The sequence below is a fragment of the Triticum urartu genome, chromosome 6A (genome assembly GCF_056163025.1).
Source record: "Triticum urartu cultivar PI428250 chromosome 6A, HENAU_Tu73, whole genome shotgun sequence".
Taxonomy (NCBI): Eukaryota; Viridiplantae; Streptophyta; class Magnoliopsida; order Poales; family Poaceae; genus Triticum; species Triticum urartu.
This window is the reverse complement of record NC_141878.1, coordinates 200,238,498-200,260,710: the sequence shown is the minus strand read 5'-3', so window position 1 is coordinate 200,260,710 and position 22,213 is coordinate 200,238,498. Positions and strand designations below refer to the sequence as shown.

The 22,213-nt window shown below is 46.8% G+C and overlaps 1 protein-coding gene and 1 long non-coding RNA gene across 2 annotated transcripts; both read right to left on the bottom strand.

The window, feature by feature from the left end:
* Nucleotides 1-532: 532 nt before the first annotated feature.
* On the bottom strand, nt 533-15,276 carry LOC125515829 (uncharacterized). Its single transcript, XR_007287141.2, has 3 exons — nt 1,630-15,276; nt 1,426-1,558; nt 533-1,106 (listed from the first exon to the last, which is right to left on the bottom strand). It is a non-coding gene; the product is annotated as an uncharacterized LOC125515829 (long non-coding RNA).
* Nucleotides 15,277-18,416: 3,140 nt separating this feature from the next.
* LOC125515831 (E3 ubiquitin-protein ligase PUB23-like) lies at nt 18,417-19,886 on the bottom strand. The gene has a single exon (XM_048681330.2). The coding sequence runs from the start codon at nt 19,861-19,863 to the stop codon at nt 18,565-18,567; it is 1,299 nt and encodes a 432-aa protein (XP_048537287.1). The 5' UTR covers nt 19,864-19,886; the 3' UTR covers nt 18,417-18,564.
* Between the last annotated feature and the right edge of the window lie 2,327 nt (nt 19,887-22,213).

The window sequence follows — 22,213 nt, the reverse complement described above, 5'->3', positions numbered from 1 at the left end:
TGTCTGGAGCTCATTAAGGCTTGCAACAGAAATTTAGATATTTTGAGCCCCTACGTGTCGGTGTTGGCTGATTGGTTCCACTTAACTCACGTCATTCCTTCTATCTCCTATCCGTTCTGTTCTAGGGAAGCCAATGGCTTGGCACACTTTCTTGCTAGGTATAGCTATGATCATCAGACTAAGTATGAGTGGGTAGATGTTGCACCTAGTTTCTTGCTATCTCCTATACTACTTGATGTAACGTTGCCACTGAGTTAATAAAGTGTCATGAGGCGTTGCCTTCAAAAATTCAGAAACTGAACATCGATTTAGCATGCCACCATTAATGCTTAAAAACTGTTCTGATTTTCTCTTGTCAAATCCATGCCTTGCACCGAGCTACATGTGTACTCCCTCCGTCTACCAAAGGGTGCGCATCTGGCTACTTCAAGACAAATTAAGGATTTTTGCATAAAACCCCTTCCTCTCCTCATTTAAGAAGCCAGCAACGGTTGTGTTGCTTCGATTGAAGTGTACAGTTAACGCAAACAAGAAAAAAGCAATCCAACCACTAGAAATGACTTCCCGCCAGCAAGTTTACCTCCAACTTTCACTGTTCCCGCCAGTTATACTAGTAAAACAACAAAGGTACTTGGCACCACAAATATTAGAAGACCAAGCGTCTAATCCTAGCTACAAAGATAGCTTACATGGACCAAACAGTAGACCAGACACACACACACACACTATCCATGGCCATCGACTTGAACTTAGCAGCACCAGATGAGGGAGAGGAAGAAGCTAGCAGGTTTCCTGATCTGAACTGGCACCATGTTCTCAATTGCCAACCTATAAAGGAAGAAGATGAAGCTGCCTTGGATGAGCAGCATGTACAGGAAGAAGATGGAGCTGCCTTGGATTAGCATCCTGTATAGGAAAAAGCTAGAGCTGCCTTGCATGAAGAACTCCAGCCCGAACATCACTTCGATCTAAACATGGACCCATGTACTCCTTGCTAATATTTCAATTCTTCTTGTCCAATCCTTCTTCTTGTTCACTTTGATCTAAACATGTTTCTTGAGGTAGAAGATGAACACGAGGCCAGTGTTGCCCATGGAGAAGAGGGCCTGCATGAACCAGATGAATCAGATTAGTAAAATAAATTTATGTTGAAACTACATTAACAATGTACAAGCGACAAGACAAATAATTTTCAAAGAGCATGTTATGCAAAGCCAAGCCAAAGAAAATATTATTTATATCATTGCCTCATGAAGATTTACTTATAGATGCAACTAATATTCCTAAATGAAACAATTCATTATTTCTATTTTAGAAGTTAAGTTGGAATCTTTTATGGGCAGAAATTCACAACATAATTCGAAAAACTAAAAATAATAAATTTGGTACTATTCAGATTTGAATTTGTCAAAAAGAAAGCTTGACCTGTGTTATGACTTTTGATTTTCAAAGTCGTGTATGAAGAACTCCAACCCGCACGTCACTTCAATCTAAACATGGGTCGATCTCTTCAGGTAGAAGATGAACATGAGGCTGATGTTGTCCGTGGAGAAGAGCACTTGCATGAATCAATGAATCAGGTTAGTAAGATAAATTTATGTTTAATTATAATCTTATTCAACTACTCACATGACCTCATCTTGTAGATGATGAACTTGAAGACCAAGGTGGTGTTTTCCAGAGCATGGAAGAGGAAGTGCAAGCAATGGATGAGGCTCTACAGAACCTTCAAGTAGACGAGGAGGACTATGGTGTGTATGTAGGTGATATAGAGATTCAGTTTGAGGAAGAAGAGCTTGATTATTCAGAGTCTGATGAAGCCATGTATGATTCAACACTGGAAGAAGACATGGATGTGGAGCAAGAGCAACAAGATAATGAGCAAGTTCATGATGAAGACAAATACAATAATTTAATAGATTTGCAAAGGACTGGTATTTATGAATAATTGCTAGCAAGAAGTGTCAATCGGAAATTAAAGAAGACCACAACTAGAGAAGTTGAAAACATGTTCCATGTTTCAGTGCACAAGGTCAGACTTGTTTGGAGGAGAGTGGAGGAGTGTCTTCGACAGGACGTACCCATTGATGTAAGATCAAGGAAGCCAAAAAACTATGGGCCCAAAAGGATTGTACTTGACCTCAGTATGGTTGCTGAGATTCCTCGGAGGCAAAGGAGAACTATACATAGCCTCGCAAGAGCTTTGGGTGTGAAGAAGACCACACTACAATCAAGCACACTCAAACCATAGTTGAAGGAGGAAAACAAAAAGGATAGGTTGTAGTTTTGTCTCTCTATATTTGACCTGCAAAGCTTGCAAAATAGGTCCATGTTCAGGGATATGCAGAACATAATCCATATAGATGAAAAGTGGTTTAACACCACTCAGAAGACCATGAAATTCTACAAGCTACCATCAGACGAAGACCCACATAGGACTATGCAAAAGTAGAACTTCATTGGAAAAATCATATTTTTGGTTGCTATAGCCAGGCCTAGATACAATGCAGAAGGTATTTGCATAAGATAGGCATTTGGCCCTTTATCAAGAAGGTGAATTTCAACCTTTACTTATTTTATTTATTATGCACATCAGTACTTAATCTAACTTGAGTCTCAGTGCCAAGGAAAAGTGATTAGTGTCCCTCGGAAAAGTGATTACCGTCCAAGAGGGACACTAATCACAAAAACAATCTCTGTTAAGAGAGAAACGTCGAGGGAGTTTTTGATTCAAAAGTTACTACCAGCTATTCAAGCAGTTTGGCCTCAAGAGCTCGCAGGTGAGACCATATGGATCCAGCAAGACAATGTGCCTACACATGTCCCAGGTAATGACCTAGGTTTCCTTAATGTTGTTGCCCAAATTGGGCTTGATATTCGCCTCATGCAACAACCCTCGAACTCACTAGATATGAATATCCTAGACCTTGGCCTATTCCCTTCACTACATTCCATGTTTGATATGCTGGTGTCTAACAGTTTAGATGAGCTAATGAACAGTGTGCAACATGAATATGATGCATATGATGCCGATAAGATAAACAAAATTTTCCTAACACTACAAAGTTTCTTAATTGAGGTCATGAAGAGAGGTGGAGACAGTGACTACAAGATCCCTCACATGTACAAGGATGGCCTAGAACGAGCAGGAAATCTTCCTAATGTTTTAGACTCTGATCACGAACTATATGAGAGTGTCATGCATGCCTTAGCCGACTAGAAGTTGTAATATTAGATGTGGTGCAATGCTGGACTTTGGGTTAAAATTATTTATCCAATTGTTCATTCACGGTACAGCTTGCATCGCCAAATTTAGAGAGCTACTCGTACTCACGGAGTAGTAGACTTGCTAGTCTTCTCCATGGTGTCCTGGTCGGCCCCAAGACCAGCTTGCACAGCACCTACCGTCACTCCGTTTTGCCCAGCACTTGCCGCCACGCCGTCTTGCCCAGCCGTTCCACCGTAGGTACAGCGGCTATGTGCCCAACACCGGCTTCACCGCCATCCCCTGCTCCCTTGTCCAGCTCAAGGAACCTGGAAATTTTGGCTTCGACACCGCTCCGCCGACACCGAAGGACGTACGAGGGAGGACGAGGGCAGAACCTGGTTGCCTGAGCACGGTGAGGGACTCCAGAACAAGATCTGTCTTGGTCGCGTGTTGCGCCATGTAACACCCACGATGCGGCTATATCTCCCATGTGTCGGAGCACGACTTAGAGGCATAACCGCATAGTAGGCATGTCGCAAGAGGGGTAATCTTTACACATCCCATGTACTGAATAAGAAAGAGATAAAGAGTTGGCTTACAATCGCCACTTCACACAATACATAAAAATAACATTACATCATCCAGAATACAATCGAGGTCCGACTACGGAACCAAATAGAGAAAGACAACCCCTAATGCAAAAGATCCCTGATCGCCCCAATTGGGCTCCACTACTGATCGGCCGGAAAGAAAACATAATAACGTCCTAAATCCTCGTCGAACTCCCACTTGAGTTCGGTCGCGTCCCCTGCACTAGCATTGTCGGCACCTGCATCTAGTTTTGGAAGTAATCTTTGAGTCATGGGGACTCAACAATCTCACACCCTCACGATCAAAACTATTTAAGCTTATGGGTAGGAAAGGGGTAATGAGGTGGAGCTGCAGTAAGCACTAGCATATACGGTGGCTAACATACACAAATAAGAGCGAGAAGAGAAGCAAAGCAACGGTCGTGAACTAGAAGTGATCAAGAAGTGATCCTGAAGCTACTTACGTCCAAGCATAACACAAGAACCGTGTTCACTTCCCGGACTCCGCCGGAAAGAGACCATCACGGCTACACATGCGGTTGATGCATTTTAATTAAGTTAAGTTTCAAGTTTTCTACAACCAGACATTAACAAATTCCCATCTTCCCATAACCGCGGGCACGGCTTTTGAAAGTTCAAACCCTGTAGGAGTGTCCCAACTTAGCCCATCACAAGCTCTCACGGTCAACGAAGGATATTCCTTCTCCCGAGAAGACCCGATCAGACTCAGAATCCCGGTTACAAGACACTTCGACAATGGTAAAACAAGACCAGCAAGACCGCCTGATGCGTCAACATCCCGATAGGAGCTGCACATATCTCGTTCTCAGGGCAACACCAGATGAACACTACGTACAACTAAAACCAACCCTCAAGTTTCCCCGAGGTGGCGCTGCAAGTGGCTCTGTTTCGGACCAACACTTAGAGAAGCACTGGCCTGGGGGGGTTAAATAAAGATGACCCTCGAGAGAGCGACTCCCAAGGGAATAGTAGGTGGTGGTGAGGCAAATGGTAAAACCAAGGTTGGGCCTTGCTGGAGTTTTATTCAAGGCGAACTGTCAAGGGGTCCCCATAACACCCAACCATGTAAGGAACGCAAAATCAAGGAACATAATACCGGTATGACGGAAACTAGGGCGACATGAGTGGAACAAAACACCAGGCATAAGGCCGATCCTTCCACCCTTTACCAAGTATATAGATGCATTAATTAAAATAAGAGATATCGTGATATCCCAACAAATCCATGTTCCAACATGGAACAAACTTCATCTTCACCTGCAACTAGCAACGCTATAAGAGGGGCTGAGCAAAGCGGTAACATAGCCAAACAACGGTTTGCTAGGAAAGGTGGGTTAGAGGCTTGACATGGCAATATGGGAGGCATGATAAAGCAAGTGGTAGGTATTTTGGCATAGCAATAGAGCGAGCAACTAGCAAGCAAAGATAGAAGTGATTTCGAGGGTATGGTCATCTTGCCTGAGATCGCGCAAGGAAGAAGAACGAGTCCATGAATAAGACACACGGACGTAGTCAAACGAATCCTCACAAATGCGACGTTATCGGAACCAACCCAAAGAAGCAACACCGGAAAGAAGCAAACAACATGGTAAACAACCATCACATAAACATGGCATGATGCACAACCAAGTATGATGCATGTCCGGTTTAATGAGGCATGGCATGGCAAAATGCACAAACAATCCTACAAATTAAGTGGAGCTCAATATGCAACGAATTGCATATTGACGGAACACCACATGACTTATTTACTTCTCTCTTAGTTATGTACCAAACAATATTAAATGTTGTTAAACATGGCAAGAGGGTGAAGCATAAGTAAACTAACTATCTAGTCAAGTTTAAATGAGGCCAGAAACAACAAACAACAATTCCGGAAAATCCCCATACGCATATTTATGGATTTTGTACTGTTCTGAACTAAACCATATTTTAGAGTTGTTAAACATGCAAAACAAGTACACCATGTCAAACTAGGCATTTTTCTACCCCATTTACATATCAAGTTTATTTAAAATGGAGCTACGGTTATTAAGTTATGAAATAAATCATTTTAGCATGGCAATTAAGCAAATAAAGCAAACAATAAGTTTAAACATTTTAGACATGCATGAAAGTTGGATATTATGAAACTAGATGAAATTTTAGTCATATTTCATATATAAAGTCTTTACATATGATGCATTATTCATAAGTTATTATATGCATGAAGACTAGGGGGTTTTCTGTAAAACCGATGTCTCTGGAAAATTTAGCAAAAATCGCATATGCAAAAAAAACTTACATGGGATGAATCTGCTGGCCCGACAGCAGGGAAAAGAAAAAAATAGGAGGCGCTGGGAGCTTCTCACCCATGGGCTTTGGCCCAAGGCGGTGGAGAGGGAGTAGAAGGGCCAGCCCAGGGGACGGAGAACGCTGTTGGGCCTCACTGGAGAGGTCAATGCACAGCGCAGCGTTCATCGTCTCGTTCCAGGAGATCGAGCAAGGCAGGGAAAGGAGCGAGACTTGGCGATGGCCTCGTCCTCGTGTGCTCGCACGACCGAAGCAGGGGACGGGTCGACGCGAGCAGTGAGACAACGAGTGAACGGCTCCTGGCGATGCTGGTCCAACCGCAGTTCGGCAGGGCTTTGAACGCGGGGAGCCAACGGCGTCATCTTCGAGCTCGCTGACGGCGATGACAGCACAGGATGTGTGAGGACGGAGGAGATCCGGGGCGGCACGGTCTTGGGCGTTCGGATCCACCGGCCAAGACGAGGCAAGGGCGGGGTTCTCGTCGAGGCGCTGGCCTGATGTACAGGAAGCAGACGGGAAGGAGAAGCTGCAAGCAGGGCGAGGCCGTGACTGGAGTTGGAGACAAGGTGGAGCGGCGCTGGGGACCTGCTGGAGCTTGTCGGCACAATGGAGTCTAGCGGGAGGCGGAGGTCTCGGGCGGACGACGACAGGCTTGAGCTCCTGCAATTCCATGGCGTTCTCCTACGAAGAACAGAGAGGGCGGGAGATACTTGAGTGAGAACGAAAAGAGGATACAGGGAGGAAGGGGACATGAGGAGAAGGGAGGCGAGGCCGGCCTGGCGGTGCTGGTCGCCGGCGGCGACGTCCGGTTGAGAGAGAGGCGACGGGATTGAGGCGCGGGCGCAGTAGCTCGATGGTTGGGTGTTGAGCATGGGCTTGAGGTCCCGCGGGTGCTGGTGCGGTGAGGTGCTCAGGCAGGAGAAGCAACATCCATGGGGATCGGGAGGAGGCGCGGGGGTTGGTCAGGCACAGAAACTTAGGAGGTGGGTGGCGATGGATCTGGGTGATGGGATGGAGTGTGGTGGCGGCGGCTGGGAGGATCCCAAGGAAATAGGGTTAGGTCCAAAATAGACTAGGGGTAGACTATATATACGGGAAAAGAGGGAAGTTGGATCATTCGATTAGAATAGGGCGGTTCAGAATCTATAGGTTAGAAAGACCAAACAAGGAAACAGTGATGTTTTATAGACGTTTGGGGATGATCCGGACCCAACGGTGACGACTGCCCGGGTCGGGTTCGGGACAACTTTTAGACGTGCGCGAGGGGCCGATGCACTGCGCAAGGAGGGGGTTTCGGGGCCTGGCGGTTGGTAGTGGGCCGTGTAGATGGTCTAGGGAGGAAAGAGAGGGAAAGCCCGGCAACAGGTTCCGGAGATTGAAAACGTCCGATGATAGACCGACTACTATTGCGGCTATAGTTTAACGGTTGGGCTATCAAACGAACTCCGAATGCGATGAAACTTGGCACGCGGCCTACCTACAACATAACAACACCGCATGCCAACTTTCAACCCATTCCGAGAACATTTTCTAGCCACTTATAAAAATACTATTTCGGACGTGCCGCGGGCGCGTGCAAGTGTGTCTGGGCTTAGAACAGACAACGAAAGGAATTGGGAGACCGGGACAGATGCAAGTTTTAAAACATGATGATGCAATGCCCATGATGACATGATAAGATGCAACACGCAAGCAAATGACATGGCAACGTCGACGAATAACTGGAAGACACCTGGCACGTCGGTCTCGGGGCGTCAAAACACTCCACCACTACGAGAGGATCTTGTCCCGAGATCTAGGATGGCACCGGAGAAAAAACGGAAGAGGAAGATAAAAGGTAAAACTAAGTTTCTTCTTTGACAAATGAGTGAAACCAAAGAACCATGCGAGGTTGAACAAATTGAAATAAAGAATACAACTAAGATGAATGAAGTTGAAAACACTCTGTTAGGAAAGAGGAACAAGGAACATTAAAGGTCAATTACGACAACACTCCGGTTGGAAATGGAAGGTAAAGAATATGAGCTTGGCAAAATGAAAGCACTTGGATGAGAGTCCGGTTAGAAGAGGAATGATAGACACAACACTCCGGTTAAACAAGATAGAGAAGGAATAAGAATGATATGATTTGGACAGCACCCCGACCGTAAATGGAAGGAATTGAAGATGAGCTTTACAAGATGAGAAGATACTTGATGAAATCAACAACACACTGCCTCCGGAATGATTGAAATAATGGCACAAGGGTAAGAAAGATTTCATACAGCACTCCGGTTGAGAAGAGATGCAAGACTTGATAGAATGGGAAGAACTTGAAAAGAGGGCACGACACTCCGGTTAAAAGGACCAGAAAGGAAAAGAATATGATCATGATATGACAAAATGACGGTTCGAAGAGAGCAATGTGACAAAGCCTCCGATGAAAGAATGGAATATAGATCAATGAAAGAAAATGAACGGAGAAGAAAATGACAACTTCTCCCATAATTGAATTAGAAAGAGCATCCTTACAAAGATGGATTGAACAGAGTTGTTGGAAGAATCAACAACGAAAAGAATAAACTTGATGTGGGCTTATGGAAAACATCTCAAAACTTGAGGTGAAATTCTGCCACTAACTTAAACAATTGATTTGATTGAGAGCACCAAAGAGATGAATTTTTTTCCACCAAGATGATAAAAAAGATAACTTGGAACATTGATAAGCACCACAATAGCAACATTCCCAATGGAAGGCTTTAGGTGAAATCTATACCAACATAACTCGAATGAAGAGATTGATGGATTGAGAAAAGCTCATGCTCGAAGAAATAGATGGGTTTAACTACCTCATTCTTGACAACTGTTGAATCATGAGACACGAAAGAAATTGTCAAGAATGACATAACACCACCTCAAAAGATAAGGTAGAAAGAATTGCACTTCGGAATGCAAGAAGAAGAATGCTTGAACTCCTCAAAACAAGACATGTGTTGAACACCATGTTTATTTGAGAGTATAGCTTGGCGGATCTTAACTTCGAGAGAAATCTTGAGGACAATTGAAGAATGAAAGGAATCCTTGACGAACCACCATGTAGAGCCTCCATGAAGAACTCCGATAACAAAATGATGATAAAAATAAAGAGAAGTTGAAAACACAAGGTGAAGCCTTGTAATGATTTAGATGGATCTCCGTGGTGATATAATTGCGAGATCTTGGAACTCCGGGACAAAAGATGAGCAATTGAAACCAAGAATTTTGATGAACCTCTGGAATAAGTAATTGAATTTACTCGATGAAACAAGAATAAGAATTACATTATGCTTATCCTTCACCAATTAAATTGATGATCCACAATGGATTTTGCATACTACTTATTCTTGTAGAAAGGATTAAGAGAGAGATAGCGCAAACTTGGGGAGGTCTTCTACGAACCGCCGGTAGGATTGGAAAGAACGAATGAATTGATATGATAACCAAGGAAGAGAACTCTTGAACGAACCACCGTAAGAATTGAAAAACGAATGAAGTAAAGGGATGAATCATCGGTAAGAATTTGAAAACGAGCAAAGATACTTGGGGAAATTTAGACACAAGAGAATGAACAGATCACGAGCTGATTAGATAATACTTGAATGATGCACCAGTATGATTTGGAGAACGAGAGCTGAAAGCTGGAATGAATAATTCTGAGATGATGGGCTCCGGAGAATCGAACTAAAAAGGCTCCTGAATTGCTCCGGATAGGTGAAAATAATTCTCACAATCGAAAACAATTATGAGAGGATGGCATAATGCTAGAACCATGAATCTTTGAAAGAACGGGTAAAATTTGGAGGAAAACTCTTCTTCGGTCTTCAAATGTTGAGAATGATGATGAGAAACCCCACCATGAATTGTTTAGACACTCTGGGAGAATCAAAAGCGAATAGGTTGAGCCAACGATGGAAAAAATTTGAGAGATCTTAAAGAAAGACATATGACTGATGACAATTCACACTTACGTCATACTTCTGAAAAGAACTTGGGAATCACTCCGGATAAATTAGAAGAGTCAGGTAAGATCCTGGGAAAAGATCTGTGGGTTAGGGCCCACTCAAAAGAAACACCGTAGGAATGATTTAAAAGATAGATTGCACCGGTTGAATTAAATAGCTTGTATGAGGTAACATCCTCGAAAGAGCTTGAATGAAAGCAGAGTGGAAACACGAATCTTCGAGATATCTTGAGCACTCCGGAACAATTGAATAGCGAGAAGTGGATGATTCAGGGGTGCACCGGCATGAGAAAACATTTGAAACGAGGAAAAAGATATGATCAACAAAGCTTGAATTGAATCCACCGGAGAAGAAATAGAACGAAGAATGATGAACTTGAAGCTCCGTTAGAATCTTCCTGAGAATCATCGGATAAGAACATTGACGGAAAATAATGGAGAGGCTTCCCATCAATAAGATGGATACTTGATTAAGGAACCTGAGGCCTTAAAGAAAAAGGATGGGAGGGTGGAAAAACAAAGGCAACTTGGGGACGAATGAAATGAACAACGTTGGGAAAACCGAGAGGTGATCTTGCGGGTGTTGAAATGATCGGATCCACTTGAAGAGGAAAACGCCGGTTGAAAAAGAATTGGCATGACCATCTCGATGATCGAAAAGGATTAGCATTCCCATAGAAATATGAGAACACCATTTAGGAAAAACTATGGATTCGAAGCAACTCGAATACCACAGCTCAAAACAAAACAAAGGATTGGAACAAACATATGATAGAGATTTCGTCCGAAGTTTTCGTGGTGGGGCCCACACGGGCTCGATCGTCCAACACCATCATGTACAAGGCAGTGCACATGACATACGAAGCGTCCCCGAGTCAACATAGCCAAGGACTCTTTAAGACACAACGAGGCCACTGTAAAACCAACTGTGGATAGGCGGACCACTAGACGTCGAACCCCAATTTCATATCATACATCTGTCGGAAAGATATCCTAGGAGCTACTTGAATTCCCACTTATAAACTCCCGAAACTTTCTGGTTATGCAATCAGGTGTTGGGGATACAGGGGAAGCATAATATCTCACCCAAAACTAACAAATCCTACATCTAGCTGTATCCATCCTTCAACACATAACCAAGAAACCTTCAGAAATCATTTACCTCAACCTTCGAAAAGCATCCGTTATACGAGTTATGGCAATACCCCCGAACTCCCGCCCCAGTACTGGGTGGCGTCGAGGTTATCTCACCAACAACTGCATAAAAGAGATTTTCGATGTCGGTGAACTCAGGTATTCCAGAACTGCAAAGATAAAATTGTGACGACAACACCTCGGAGCTCAACTCCCCGGGACACTGCCACAACCCCTAAATGTTAGGAGGCACCAAGAACAATGTTCTCGTCACAAGACTATCGGAACGATTCCAAGATACCCGCGTGATCCTAAAAAAATTCATGAAATTTTAGGAGAGAAGAGTCAAAACTTCTACATCAGAAGGCCTCACCAGAGCGACGAAGGGACTGAGGAGTAAAACGAATCCTACTCACCGATATATATAATCCTAAGACTCAAAACATTTTTCTTCTAGACTCAACAACGTCAGCGATTCGATCAAGCAGGGGGCTCCTAAGTCGGGGATGGCTCTGATTACCAACTTGTAACACCCACGATGCGGCTATATCTCCCACGTGTTGGAGCACGACTTAGAGGCATAAACGCATAGTAGGCATGTCGCAAGAGGGGTAATCTTTACACATCCCATGTACTGAATAAGAAAGAGATAAAGAGTTGGCTTACAATCGCCACTTCACACAATACATAAAAATAACATTACATCATCCAGAATACAATCAAGGTCCGACTACGGAACCAAATAGAGAAAGACAACCCCTAATGCAAAAGATCCCCGATCGCCCCAACTGGGTTCCACTACTGATCGACCGGAAAGGAAACATAATAACGTCCTGAATCCTCGTCGAACTCCCACTTGAGTTCGGTCGTGTCCCCTGCACTGGCATCATCGGCACCTGCATCTAGTTTTCGAAGTAATCTTTGAGTCACGGGGACTCGGCAATCTCACACCCTCGCGATCAAGACTATTTAAGCTTATGGGTAAGAAAGGGGTAATGAGGTGGAGCTGCAGGAAGCACTAGCATATGCGGTGGCTAACATGCGCAAATAAGATCGAGAAGAGAAGCAAAGCAATGGTCGTGAACTAGAAGTGATCCTGAAGCTACTTACGTCCAAGCATAACACAAGAACCGTGTTCACTTCCCGGACTCCGCCGGAAAGAGACCATCACGGCTACACACGCGGTTGACGCATCTTAATTAAGTTAAGTTTCAAGTTTTCTACAATCGGACATTAACAAATTCCCATCTGCCCATAACCACGGGCACGGCTTTCGAAAGTTCAAACCCTGCAGGAGTGTCCTAACTTAGCCCATCACAAGCTCTCACGGTCAACGAAGGATATTCCTTCTCCTGAGAAGACCCGATCAGACTCGGAATCCCAGTTACAAGACATTTCGATAATGGTAAAACAAGACCAGCAAGACCGCCCGGTGCGCCGACATCCCGATAGGAGCTGCACATATCTCGTTCTCAGGGCAACACCGGATGAACACTACGTACAACTAAAACCAATCCTCAAGTTTCCCCGAGGTGGCGCTGCAAGTGGCTCTGTTCCGGACCAACACTTAGAGAAGCACTGGCCCGGGGGGGTTAAATAAAGATGACCCTCGAGAGAGCGACTCCCAAGGGAAAAGTAGGTGGTGGTGAGGCAAATGGTAAAACCAAGGTTGGGCCTTGCTGGAGGAGTTTTATTCAAGGCGAACTGTCAAGGGGTCCCCATAACACCCAACCATGTAAGGAACGCAAAATCAAGGAACATAATACCGGTATGACGGAAACTAGGGCGGCAAGAGTGGAACAAAACACCAGCCATAAGGACGATCCTTCCACCCTTTACCAAGTATATAGATGCATTAATTAAAATAAGAGATATTGTGATATCCCAATAAATCCATGTTCCAACATGGAACAAACTTCATCTTCACCTGCAACTAGCAACGCTATAAGAGGGGCTGAGCAAAGCGGTAACATAGCCAAACAACGGTTTGCTAGGAAAGGTGGGTTAGAGGCTTGACATGGCAAATATGGGAGGCATGATAAAGCAAGTGGTAGGTATTTTGGCATAGCAATAGAGCGAGCAACTAGCAAGCAAAGATAGAAGTGATTTCGAGGGTATGGTCATCTTGCCTGCGATCGCGCAAGGAAGAAGAACGAGTCCATGAATAAGACACACGGACGTAGTCGAACGAATCCTCACAAACGCGACGTTATCGGAACCAACCCGAAGAAGCAACACCGGAAAGAAGCAAACAACATGGTAAACAACCATCACATAAACATGGCATCATGCACAACCAACTATGATGCATGTCCGGTTTAATGAGGCATGGCATGGCAAAATGCACAGACAATCCTACAAATTAAGTGGAGCTCAATATGCAACGAGTTGCATATTGACGGAACACCACATGACTTATTTAGTTCTCTCTCGGTTATGTACCCAACAATATTAAATGTTGTTAAACATGGCAAGAGGGTGAAGCATAAGTAAACTAACTATCTAGTCAAGTTTAAATGAGGCCGGAAACAACAAACAACAATTCCAGAAAATCCCCATATGCATATTTATGGATTTGGTACTGTTCTGAACTAAACCATATTTTAGAGTTGTTAAACATGCAAAACAAGTACACCGTGTTAAACTAGGCATTTTTCTACCCCATTTACATATCAAGTTTATTTAAAATGGAGCTACGGTTATTAAGTTATGAAATAAATCATTTTAGCATGGCAATTAAGCAAATAAAGCAAACAACAAGTTTAAACATTTTAGACATGCATGAAAGTTGGATATTATGAAACTAGATGAAATTCTAGTCACATTTCACATATAAAGTCTTTACATACGATGCATTATTCATAAGTTATTATATGCATGAAGACTAGGGGTTTTCTGTAAAACCGCTGTCTCTGGAAAATTTAGCAAAAATCGCAGATGCAAAAAAACTTACATGGCCGAATCTGCTGGCCCGACAGCAGGGAAATGAAAAAAACAGGAGGCGCTGGGAGCTTCTCACCCATGGGCTTTGGCCCAAGGCGGTGGAGAGGGAGTAGAAGGGCCAGCCCAGGGGACGGAGGACACTGCTGGGCCTCGCTGGAGAGGTCAACGCACAGCGCGGCGTTCGTCGTCTCGTTCGAGGAGATCGAGCGAGGCAGGGAAAGGAGCGAGACTTGGCGTTGGCCTCGTCCTCGTGTGCTCGCACGACCGAAGCAGGGGACGGGTCGACGCGAGCAGCGAGACAACGAGTGAACGGCTCCTGGCGAGGCTGGTCCAACCGCGGTGCGGCAGGGCTTCGAACGCGGGGAGTCAATGACTTCGTCTTCGAGCTTGCTGACGGCGACGACAGCACAGGATGGGTGAGGACGGAGGAGATCCGGGGCGGCACGGTCTTGGGCGTTCGGATCCACCGGCCAAGACGAGGCAAGGGCGGGGTTCTCGTCGAGGCGCTGGCCTGATGTAGAGGAAGCAGACGGGAAGGAGAAGCAGCAAGCGGGGCGAGGCCGTGACTGGAGTTGGAGACAAGGTGGAGCGGCGCTGGGGACCTGCTGGAGCTTGTCGGCACAGTGGAGTCTGACGGGAGGCGGGGGTCGCGGGCGGACGACGACAGGCTTGAGCTCCTGCAATTCCATGGCGTTCTCCTGCGAAGAATAGAGAGGGCGGGAGATACTTGCGTGAGAACGAGAAGAGGAAACAGGGAGGAAGGGGACATGAGGAGAAGGGAGGCGAGGCCGGCCTGGGGGTGCTGGTCGCCGGCGGCGGCGTCCGGTTGAGGGAGAGGCGACGGGATTGAGGCGCCGGTGCAGTAGCTCGATGGTTGGGCGTCGAGCACGGGCTTGAGGTCCCGCGGGTGCTGGTGTGGCGAGGTGCTCAGGCAGGGGAAGCAACATTCATGGAGATCGAGAGGAGGCGCGAGGGTTGGTCAGGCACAGAAACAGAGGAGGTGGATGGCGACGGATCTGGGTGATGGGATGGAGTGTGGTGCCGGCGGCTGGGGAGGATCCCTAGGAAATAGGGTTAGGTCCAAAATAGACTAGGGGTAGACTATATATACGGGAAAAGAGGGAAGTTGGATCATCCGATTAGAATGAGACGGTTGAGAATTTATAGGTTAGAAAGACCAAACAAGGAAATGGTGATGTTTTATAGACGTTTGGGGATGATCCGGACCCAACAGTGACGACTGCCCGGGTCAGGTTCGGGACAACTTTCGGACGCGCGCGAGGGGCCGATGCACTGTGCAAGGAGGGGGTTTTGGGGCCTCGCGGTTGGTAGTGGGCAGTGTAGATGGTCTAGGGAGAAAAGAGAGGGAAAGCCCGGCAACAGGTTCCGGAGACCGAAAACGTCCGACGATAGACCGGCTACTATTGCCGCTATATTTTAACGGTTGGGCTATCAAACGAACTCCGAATGCGATGGAACTTGGCAGGCGGCCTACCTACAACATAACAACACCGCATGCCAACTTTCAATCCATTCCGAGAACATTTTCCGGCCACTTATAAAAATACTATTTCGGACGTGTCGCGCGCGTGCAAGTGTGTCTGGATTCAGAACGGACAACGAAAGGAACTGGGAGACCGGGACAGATGTAAGTTTTAAAACATGATGATGCAATGCCCATGATGACATGATAAGATGCAACACGCAAGCAAATGACATGACAACGTCGGCGAATAACTGGAAGACACCTGGCGTGTCGGTCTCGGGGCGTCACACGCCACCGGCCGTGGCGACGACCTTGCCTCGCTGGCCATCGCCGACTTCTGCTCCTTCGCCCGCTCCACTGCCTACCGCTCCTCTGTCGCCTTCCATGGATCCAGTGTGATGCACACCCTACCGGCAACTTATATGGACCGGCCGCCATTAATCTTTGCATGACCGGCGATGGCCTTGGATTGGATGATTGACTCTCAACAATCTGGAATTGGATCGGGAGGGAGAGAGTTTGGGGGAGAGGAAGAAGATTGGCTTCAATTTGGCAGGTCATCGTTCGTTGTGGTGACGTCGAGGCATAGACCAGGGGGTGAATGCAAAATTACCAACAGCAAAGCCAGACGTATACTTATTTTGGGAAAAATTCAGGAGCCAGACGCACGCTCTTTGGTGGACCGAGGGAGTAGCTAGGTACTAGTTAATTTTGCATGCAATCAATCACAACGCAGTCGACACCACCACGCCCGAGTACAATCGTTCACATGCCACAATTCTTTAGATATTATTTCACGAGAGGGCCATTTTGGCTCTTGGGTGTATATGCTTCATAATGAATAGTAAATTCAAAATAAATAGTAAATAAAATTTAAAAATTCTGAATTTTTACATAGATGTTTTTGTTAGTGTGAAACGGGATGACAATGTTTCGTCGGTGAAAAACCAAAATAAGTGTAACATTTGGAGGTAACATTTGTGGCTCGACTTACTATTTATTTATTTTGCACATATCAAAATACTCAAGCTTTCCTTCTAAAAATTGGCAGGTAGCATTTTAGTGTGACAATAATCACATCTATTTTTAAAAAAGAAAATTATATTAAAAATACATTTTTGATGGGCAAAAGTATATGCTCCCAAAAGCGGAATTGGATATCCTGTCATTTCGCCCTGTAGTAACACGGGTGTATTTAGCTAGTGCATGTAATTGGCGACTTGAATGACCAGTATAGAGGCCGACGTCCCTTATTTTTACGAAAACATTAACGTTCATACGTATGACAACATTGCAACTTGCCTGCACGTCTGGATTATCGTCTAGTTAAATTTGCACGAATCTTGATATACCAAGGCAGTTTTTGCGTATCACGTAGGACAAGGCCGGTGTGTGGGCGTTGGACAGGTCGCTAACACGCCCCACGGCACGCGGTTGCCAGCTACGCTGTGTGGACGAACTAGTTTCTGCCCACACAACCATCACCTAGTCCACGCGCGTGTGGACGAACTGCTTTTCGCTCATATGACAGTCGTATGTTCAACTGCAATTGCGCGTATATGGCAACTAGGCAAACACACGTGGCAACTATGAATCGTTTGCTAGACGGCAACTGCAGTTGCGCGTACATGGCAATCAGATAAACATACATGGGAACTGTGATTAACCACACGTGGCAACTAGGTAAACACACATGTCAACTATTATACATGTGGCAAGTAGTTAATCACACACGACAACTATGGTTTGTTTGCACGCGACAACTATCATAAATTAGACATGGCAACTATAGTTAACCAAAATAGAGAGAGTTGCCATACTTTTACAACCATATTTGTCACCCCGGATAAATACATCCGCCATTCAGGATGACAACTAAATCGTCATTCCGCAGGTACCTAGTGTAGCTGTGCCAGGACGTGTGAGCATATTTGCTTCGTGCCACACGCGCCGAGTGAGGATGAGTAGTACTTGTTGGATGTGTGGCACGAAGTAGCTGCGTCTACATGTGTGGGCAATTTTATTGTTCGTCCACACACAGCTCGTGTGGGCTGTCCCCCTGCTCATGCCACACATAGTATATAAGCGGATGCCTTTTATGCCACATGTGTGATGGATATCGATGTCTCATTTTTACTTTCATGCAACTAACATGTAGGGACATGACCGACGGTAGCATATGTTGAATACGATGATTTACCTTTCATATTACTTGGCACATTAGTTTTGCTTCGGTCAAACTTTGTGAAGTTTAATCAAATTTATTTTAAAAAATAGCATCTAAATACAAAATGAAATATAATATAAAATATATTCCATGACCGATTTGAGGATATCGATTTGATATCATGATGAGTGCTATTTTTTAAATATAAATTTGATCAAATTTTACAAAGTTTGATTTGAACACTACATCAATATGCCGACACGATGATTGAAAGCTGCGTAAGCGTAACCAAAACAAGATTTGATATGAAACGGATGTGGGGTAGTATGTGTGTTGTGTCTCAGTCAAGGAGCTCCAAGTCTGCTGACTCTTGCCCATTACAACACGTGGTGCATGCACGCATGCATGCATGGTTCATACTGTATTTATTCCACAGTGATGTACCCGTCGACTCCTGGTCCGCCTTATTTGAACTATTTGATGAACCATGGTAATGTGCGGTTAGCGTTTGTAAAGATCTCACAACTCCCGAGTCACGAGTCATGAAAATGACATCTCTTGCCCCCCACTGCCCCACATGTCAGTGATACCTCAAGTGTCAAATTCGGGATTTCAACTTCAGTTTATCTTACAAACCAGCAAGAATTGATCAAGGAACCAACAAATCCAATTAACCAACAGGATGTCGCAACGAGCATGTTCCAGTTCCACCATGCACCAATGCAAGTGTGACATGGCAGCTAACTAGAGGTACCTAGAGAGCAGGTAGGCGCTGACGCAGGGCGACCCGCACCACACGCCGGAGTGCATCCTCAGCACGGCCTTCGCCGTCTCCTTCACGTCTCGGTCGCAGTCCGCCTGCAGCACGCAGCAGAGCTTCCCTACTGCGCCCACGCGGGCCATCTCCCGCACCACCTCCGGCGACGCCGCCCTGCCGCAGACCGCCGCCAGCACCCGCACAGCGGACGTGTCGGTCGCCGCGGACACGCGCAGCGCGCGCTTTGCCACCAGTGCGATCCCCGCGGGGTGCGCCACCACAGCCGCCCGCCCCTCCGCGCATGAGCACAGCCGGGCCAGCAGCGCCATGACAAGTTCCGTGACGCGCCTGCTCTTGCCGGCGCTCGGCGACGAGGGCCAGGAGGACAGCTCCAGCTCGATGGCCTCGTGCGCCGCCCCGGCCTCGGCGATGAGGACGCGGTTCTTGCCGTCGCCGCTGGGGCACGCGTTGAGGAGGGCACGCAGCGCCGCGCGCGTCGCGCCAGGGGATACGGTACGGTCGCGCACTACCGCCGTGACGGCGCGGAAGAGCTCCGGACGCAGCCGCTCGAGCAGCACGACGTCAGCCGACTCGATCACGGAGTCTAGGAGCCGCACCGCGCTGTCTCTGGTCGTGTTCCCGCCGCCGCCGGAGTAGGTTCCATTCTCGAGCATCACCAGCACGTGCGTCAGCGCGTCGACGAGGTCGTGGTTGCCGGAAAGGAGAGGCCGGAGCTCGTCGGCGGAGACGTCGAGCGCGTCAAGGAGAGCCAGGCACGCTTGAACGGTGGGCATCACAGCGCGCGAGCTCGTCTTACCGCACGACGAGAACAGACGGAGCACGCGCCACTGAACGCCGGCGCGCACCATGCACCGCCGCGCCGTGATGCTCACAGCGGCAGACGCCGCCGCTTCGCAGAGAACATCGGCCGTTGGGCAAGAAGTCGGGGACATCACCTTCGCGACGAGCACAACGACCTCCGGATCATCGGGCTCCAACGTCGGCGCCACGTCAGGTGCCACCTTCGACGCGGGATGCCAGGAGAGTATGAGGCGGCGGAGGGTGTGGTTTGGGGTGAGGTCGGTGAGGGAGAGCTGCCGGCCGGTGACGGGGCAGGTGGCGTGGCCGTTGGCGAGCCACCGCTCGATGGCGCGTCGGTCGTAGGAGATGCCGGTGGGCGCCGTGACCGGGTCCTGCATGGGCTGCAGTGAGATGGGGCACACGAAGTGGTGCTGCGCTGTGCCGCCACCCGACGTCTCCATGTGTACGCAAGCAAGTGAATGCATTAGCTCACGTCCTCCGAACACAAGCAAGCTATATATACTCAACACAGGCAGTTTACCGACAAAATGGGAAACCAAAGTAGCTTGCCAAAAGAAATACTACTCCGTTCCGAATTATATGATGGTTTAGATATTTCAATATAAACTATATATAGGCTAAAATGAATGAACAAACATACTAATAGACATCTATATACATTCAAATTTTTAAAAATGTTAAAACATCTTATAATTTAAAACGGAGGGAGTATGTTTGTACTTCCTCCGTCCGGAAATACTTGTCTTCAAAATCGATAAAATTGATATATCTATAACTAAAATAAGTTTAGATACAACTATTTTAAGGACAAATATTTCCAAACGGAGGGAGTAATTGCCAGTGGAGAAAAAACTACTCCGACCTAAATAATTTAAAACGGAGGGAGCAGTTCTATAAGAATTTCGACATCCACCCTGATTTCTTTTACACTCATGGTCATTAATTGGCGTTGGACTGAGACATTTTCCCGTTTCTCCATACCATACTACCGCCTATGATCTGGAAACATAATCATGTTTCTAGCCATGATTAGGTGACAACGTTGCTATACATACGACAACTTTCATCCGACGATGTTCAACATCATCCACACGATGGCAGCAAAATGCAGCACGCCGTCGGATTCCAGGTCGTACGAACGTCGAAAGGAAAGTATCGTATGTGCAGTGATTTCCGTGAGATCATGGTTGAGCGAGGTCGCTTTTGTCAAATCCAGAAGTAAATACTGAAGCGACTTCGGAACAAACACCTTAAATGGCCAAGACCGTGATGTACGTTAGCTTTTTGACCAGTTGAGCACTGAGATATTGCTTTGACTGCACATTTGGTTTGACCCGAGGACATCCGTTTTCGCTCGCTTGTTTGACTAGCGGTGCTCGCGAACGGATGTACCTATGGTTTTTGTTCGCATTCGGCCTATATATTGCTTAAAGGGCATCTTCAATGCTTGTTTTTCGCATCCGTCAGTATACAGGGACCAATACACGGATATGGATGTTGAACGCTGTTATTCAATGTTGCTCACATGCATTTCAATACTTTTTGAACTAACCAGACGAAATACATACAAACACGACATATTTCATATAAACCAAACGAAATTCATTACATTTTCAATATTTATTTAACTAAAAATGATACCGGACTAAGATAAAATTAGTCCACGGCCGGTGCCTGTGGATATCCATTTCGACGACATGGATACCTTTGACTAGTCTACGGCCGGCCGCGGGGATCTCCATTGTCTTCCCCATGTCCGGCAACTGCGAGACGCAGAGGTATATGCTTCAGCGCATAGGCGGCTCGCTTCCGCACCACTCATTGGAGTGGAACTGTCGGCTAATGCTTCAGCCGAAGGGGAAGGGTGCCCTAAGCTGCACGGATCAGGGTTGGTTTTTGGGCAGGGGTCGACGGTGGCCTGCGACCAGACAAAACGCCGGCTGTGTATGCCGATGTCGCCTCGGTGGTGGCCTTCATGGGACCCAACCGACAGCGGCCTCCCGTGTTCTACTTCTTGATGATTGCGGCGGGCGTGGACGTGCTGGCTGCTGCCTCGTCGATGTCCATGTAGCCGGCTTCTTTCTCTACCGACAGGGCACGGTTACGCGCGCGTTGACGGGGATGGCGCGGTTGCAGGCACGGGAGACGCGGTATGACACGGCGTCGACCACGGCAGCCACGATGCATGTGCCGCCGTGCTCCCCTCCCCAAGTGTCGGCCTGGAGCAACTTGTCGTTCCTCGGCGAGTTGAACCACGCGCCGGCTTGGAGCTTTAGCGTCTGCGAGCTGGCCTGGAGCAACTTGCCGCTCGGTGAGCTGAACCATGCACCGCCTTGGAGCTTCAGTGATGGTGTCCTGGATATGGTGGCACTAACCTATCCGGCCCGTAGTCCTCGGATGGGCCGATGGGCCCTCATTCTCTTCGAGCCGTGACATTCTGGGCCGAACGAAAAAATGGCATGCTTATGACACTTCTATGACGATAGTTGTGACAAAACCCGGTATCATCATAGATGTGGTGGGCTCCTAATTCTATGACAAAAAATCATGACAGAAAATGGGCTCTTTGTCCTGGGCGGACCGGAGACGCAGTTGCATGACATTCTTTGGGCTATCCATGACGGAAAAAACTGTGGTAGAAGCGAGGGTGAGGAAAATATCAGGGAGTTCCCGGTTATGGTGGATGGTCGGGGGCCGAGCGATGCACGTTTCTCTCGTACACATACGCATACGGGTGCGAGGCATTGGGCTCTAACTAAACTCGAGCGAGTCGTTCGCCTACTGAACCCGAGCGATTACACTGCAGGCTATACG

Coding starts and splice junctions, on each gene's coding strand:
- LOC125515831 (XM_048681330.2), bottom strand. CDS start 19,863: ATGCATTCACTTGCTTGCGTACACATGGAGACGTCGGGTGGCGGCACA.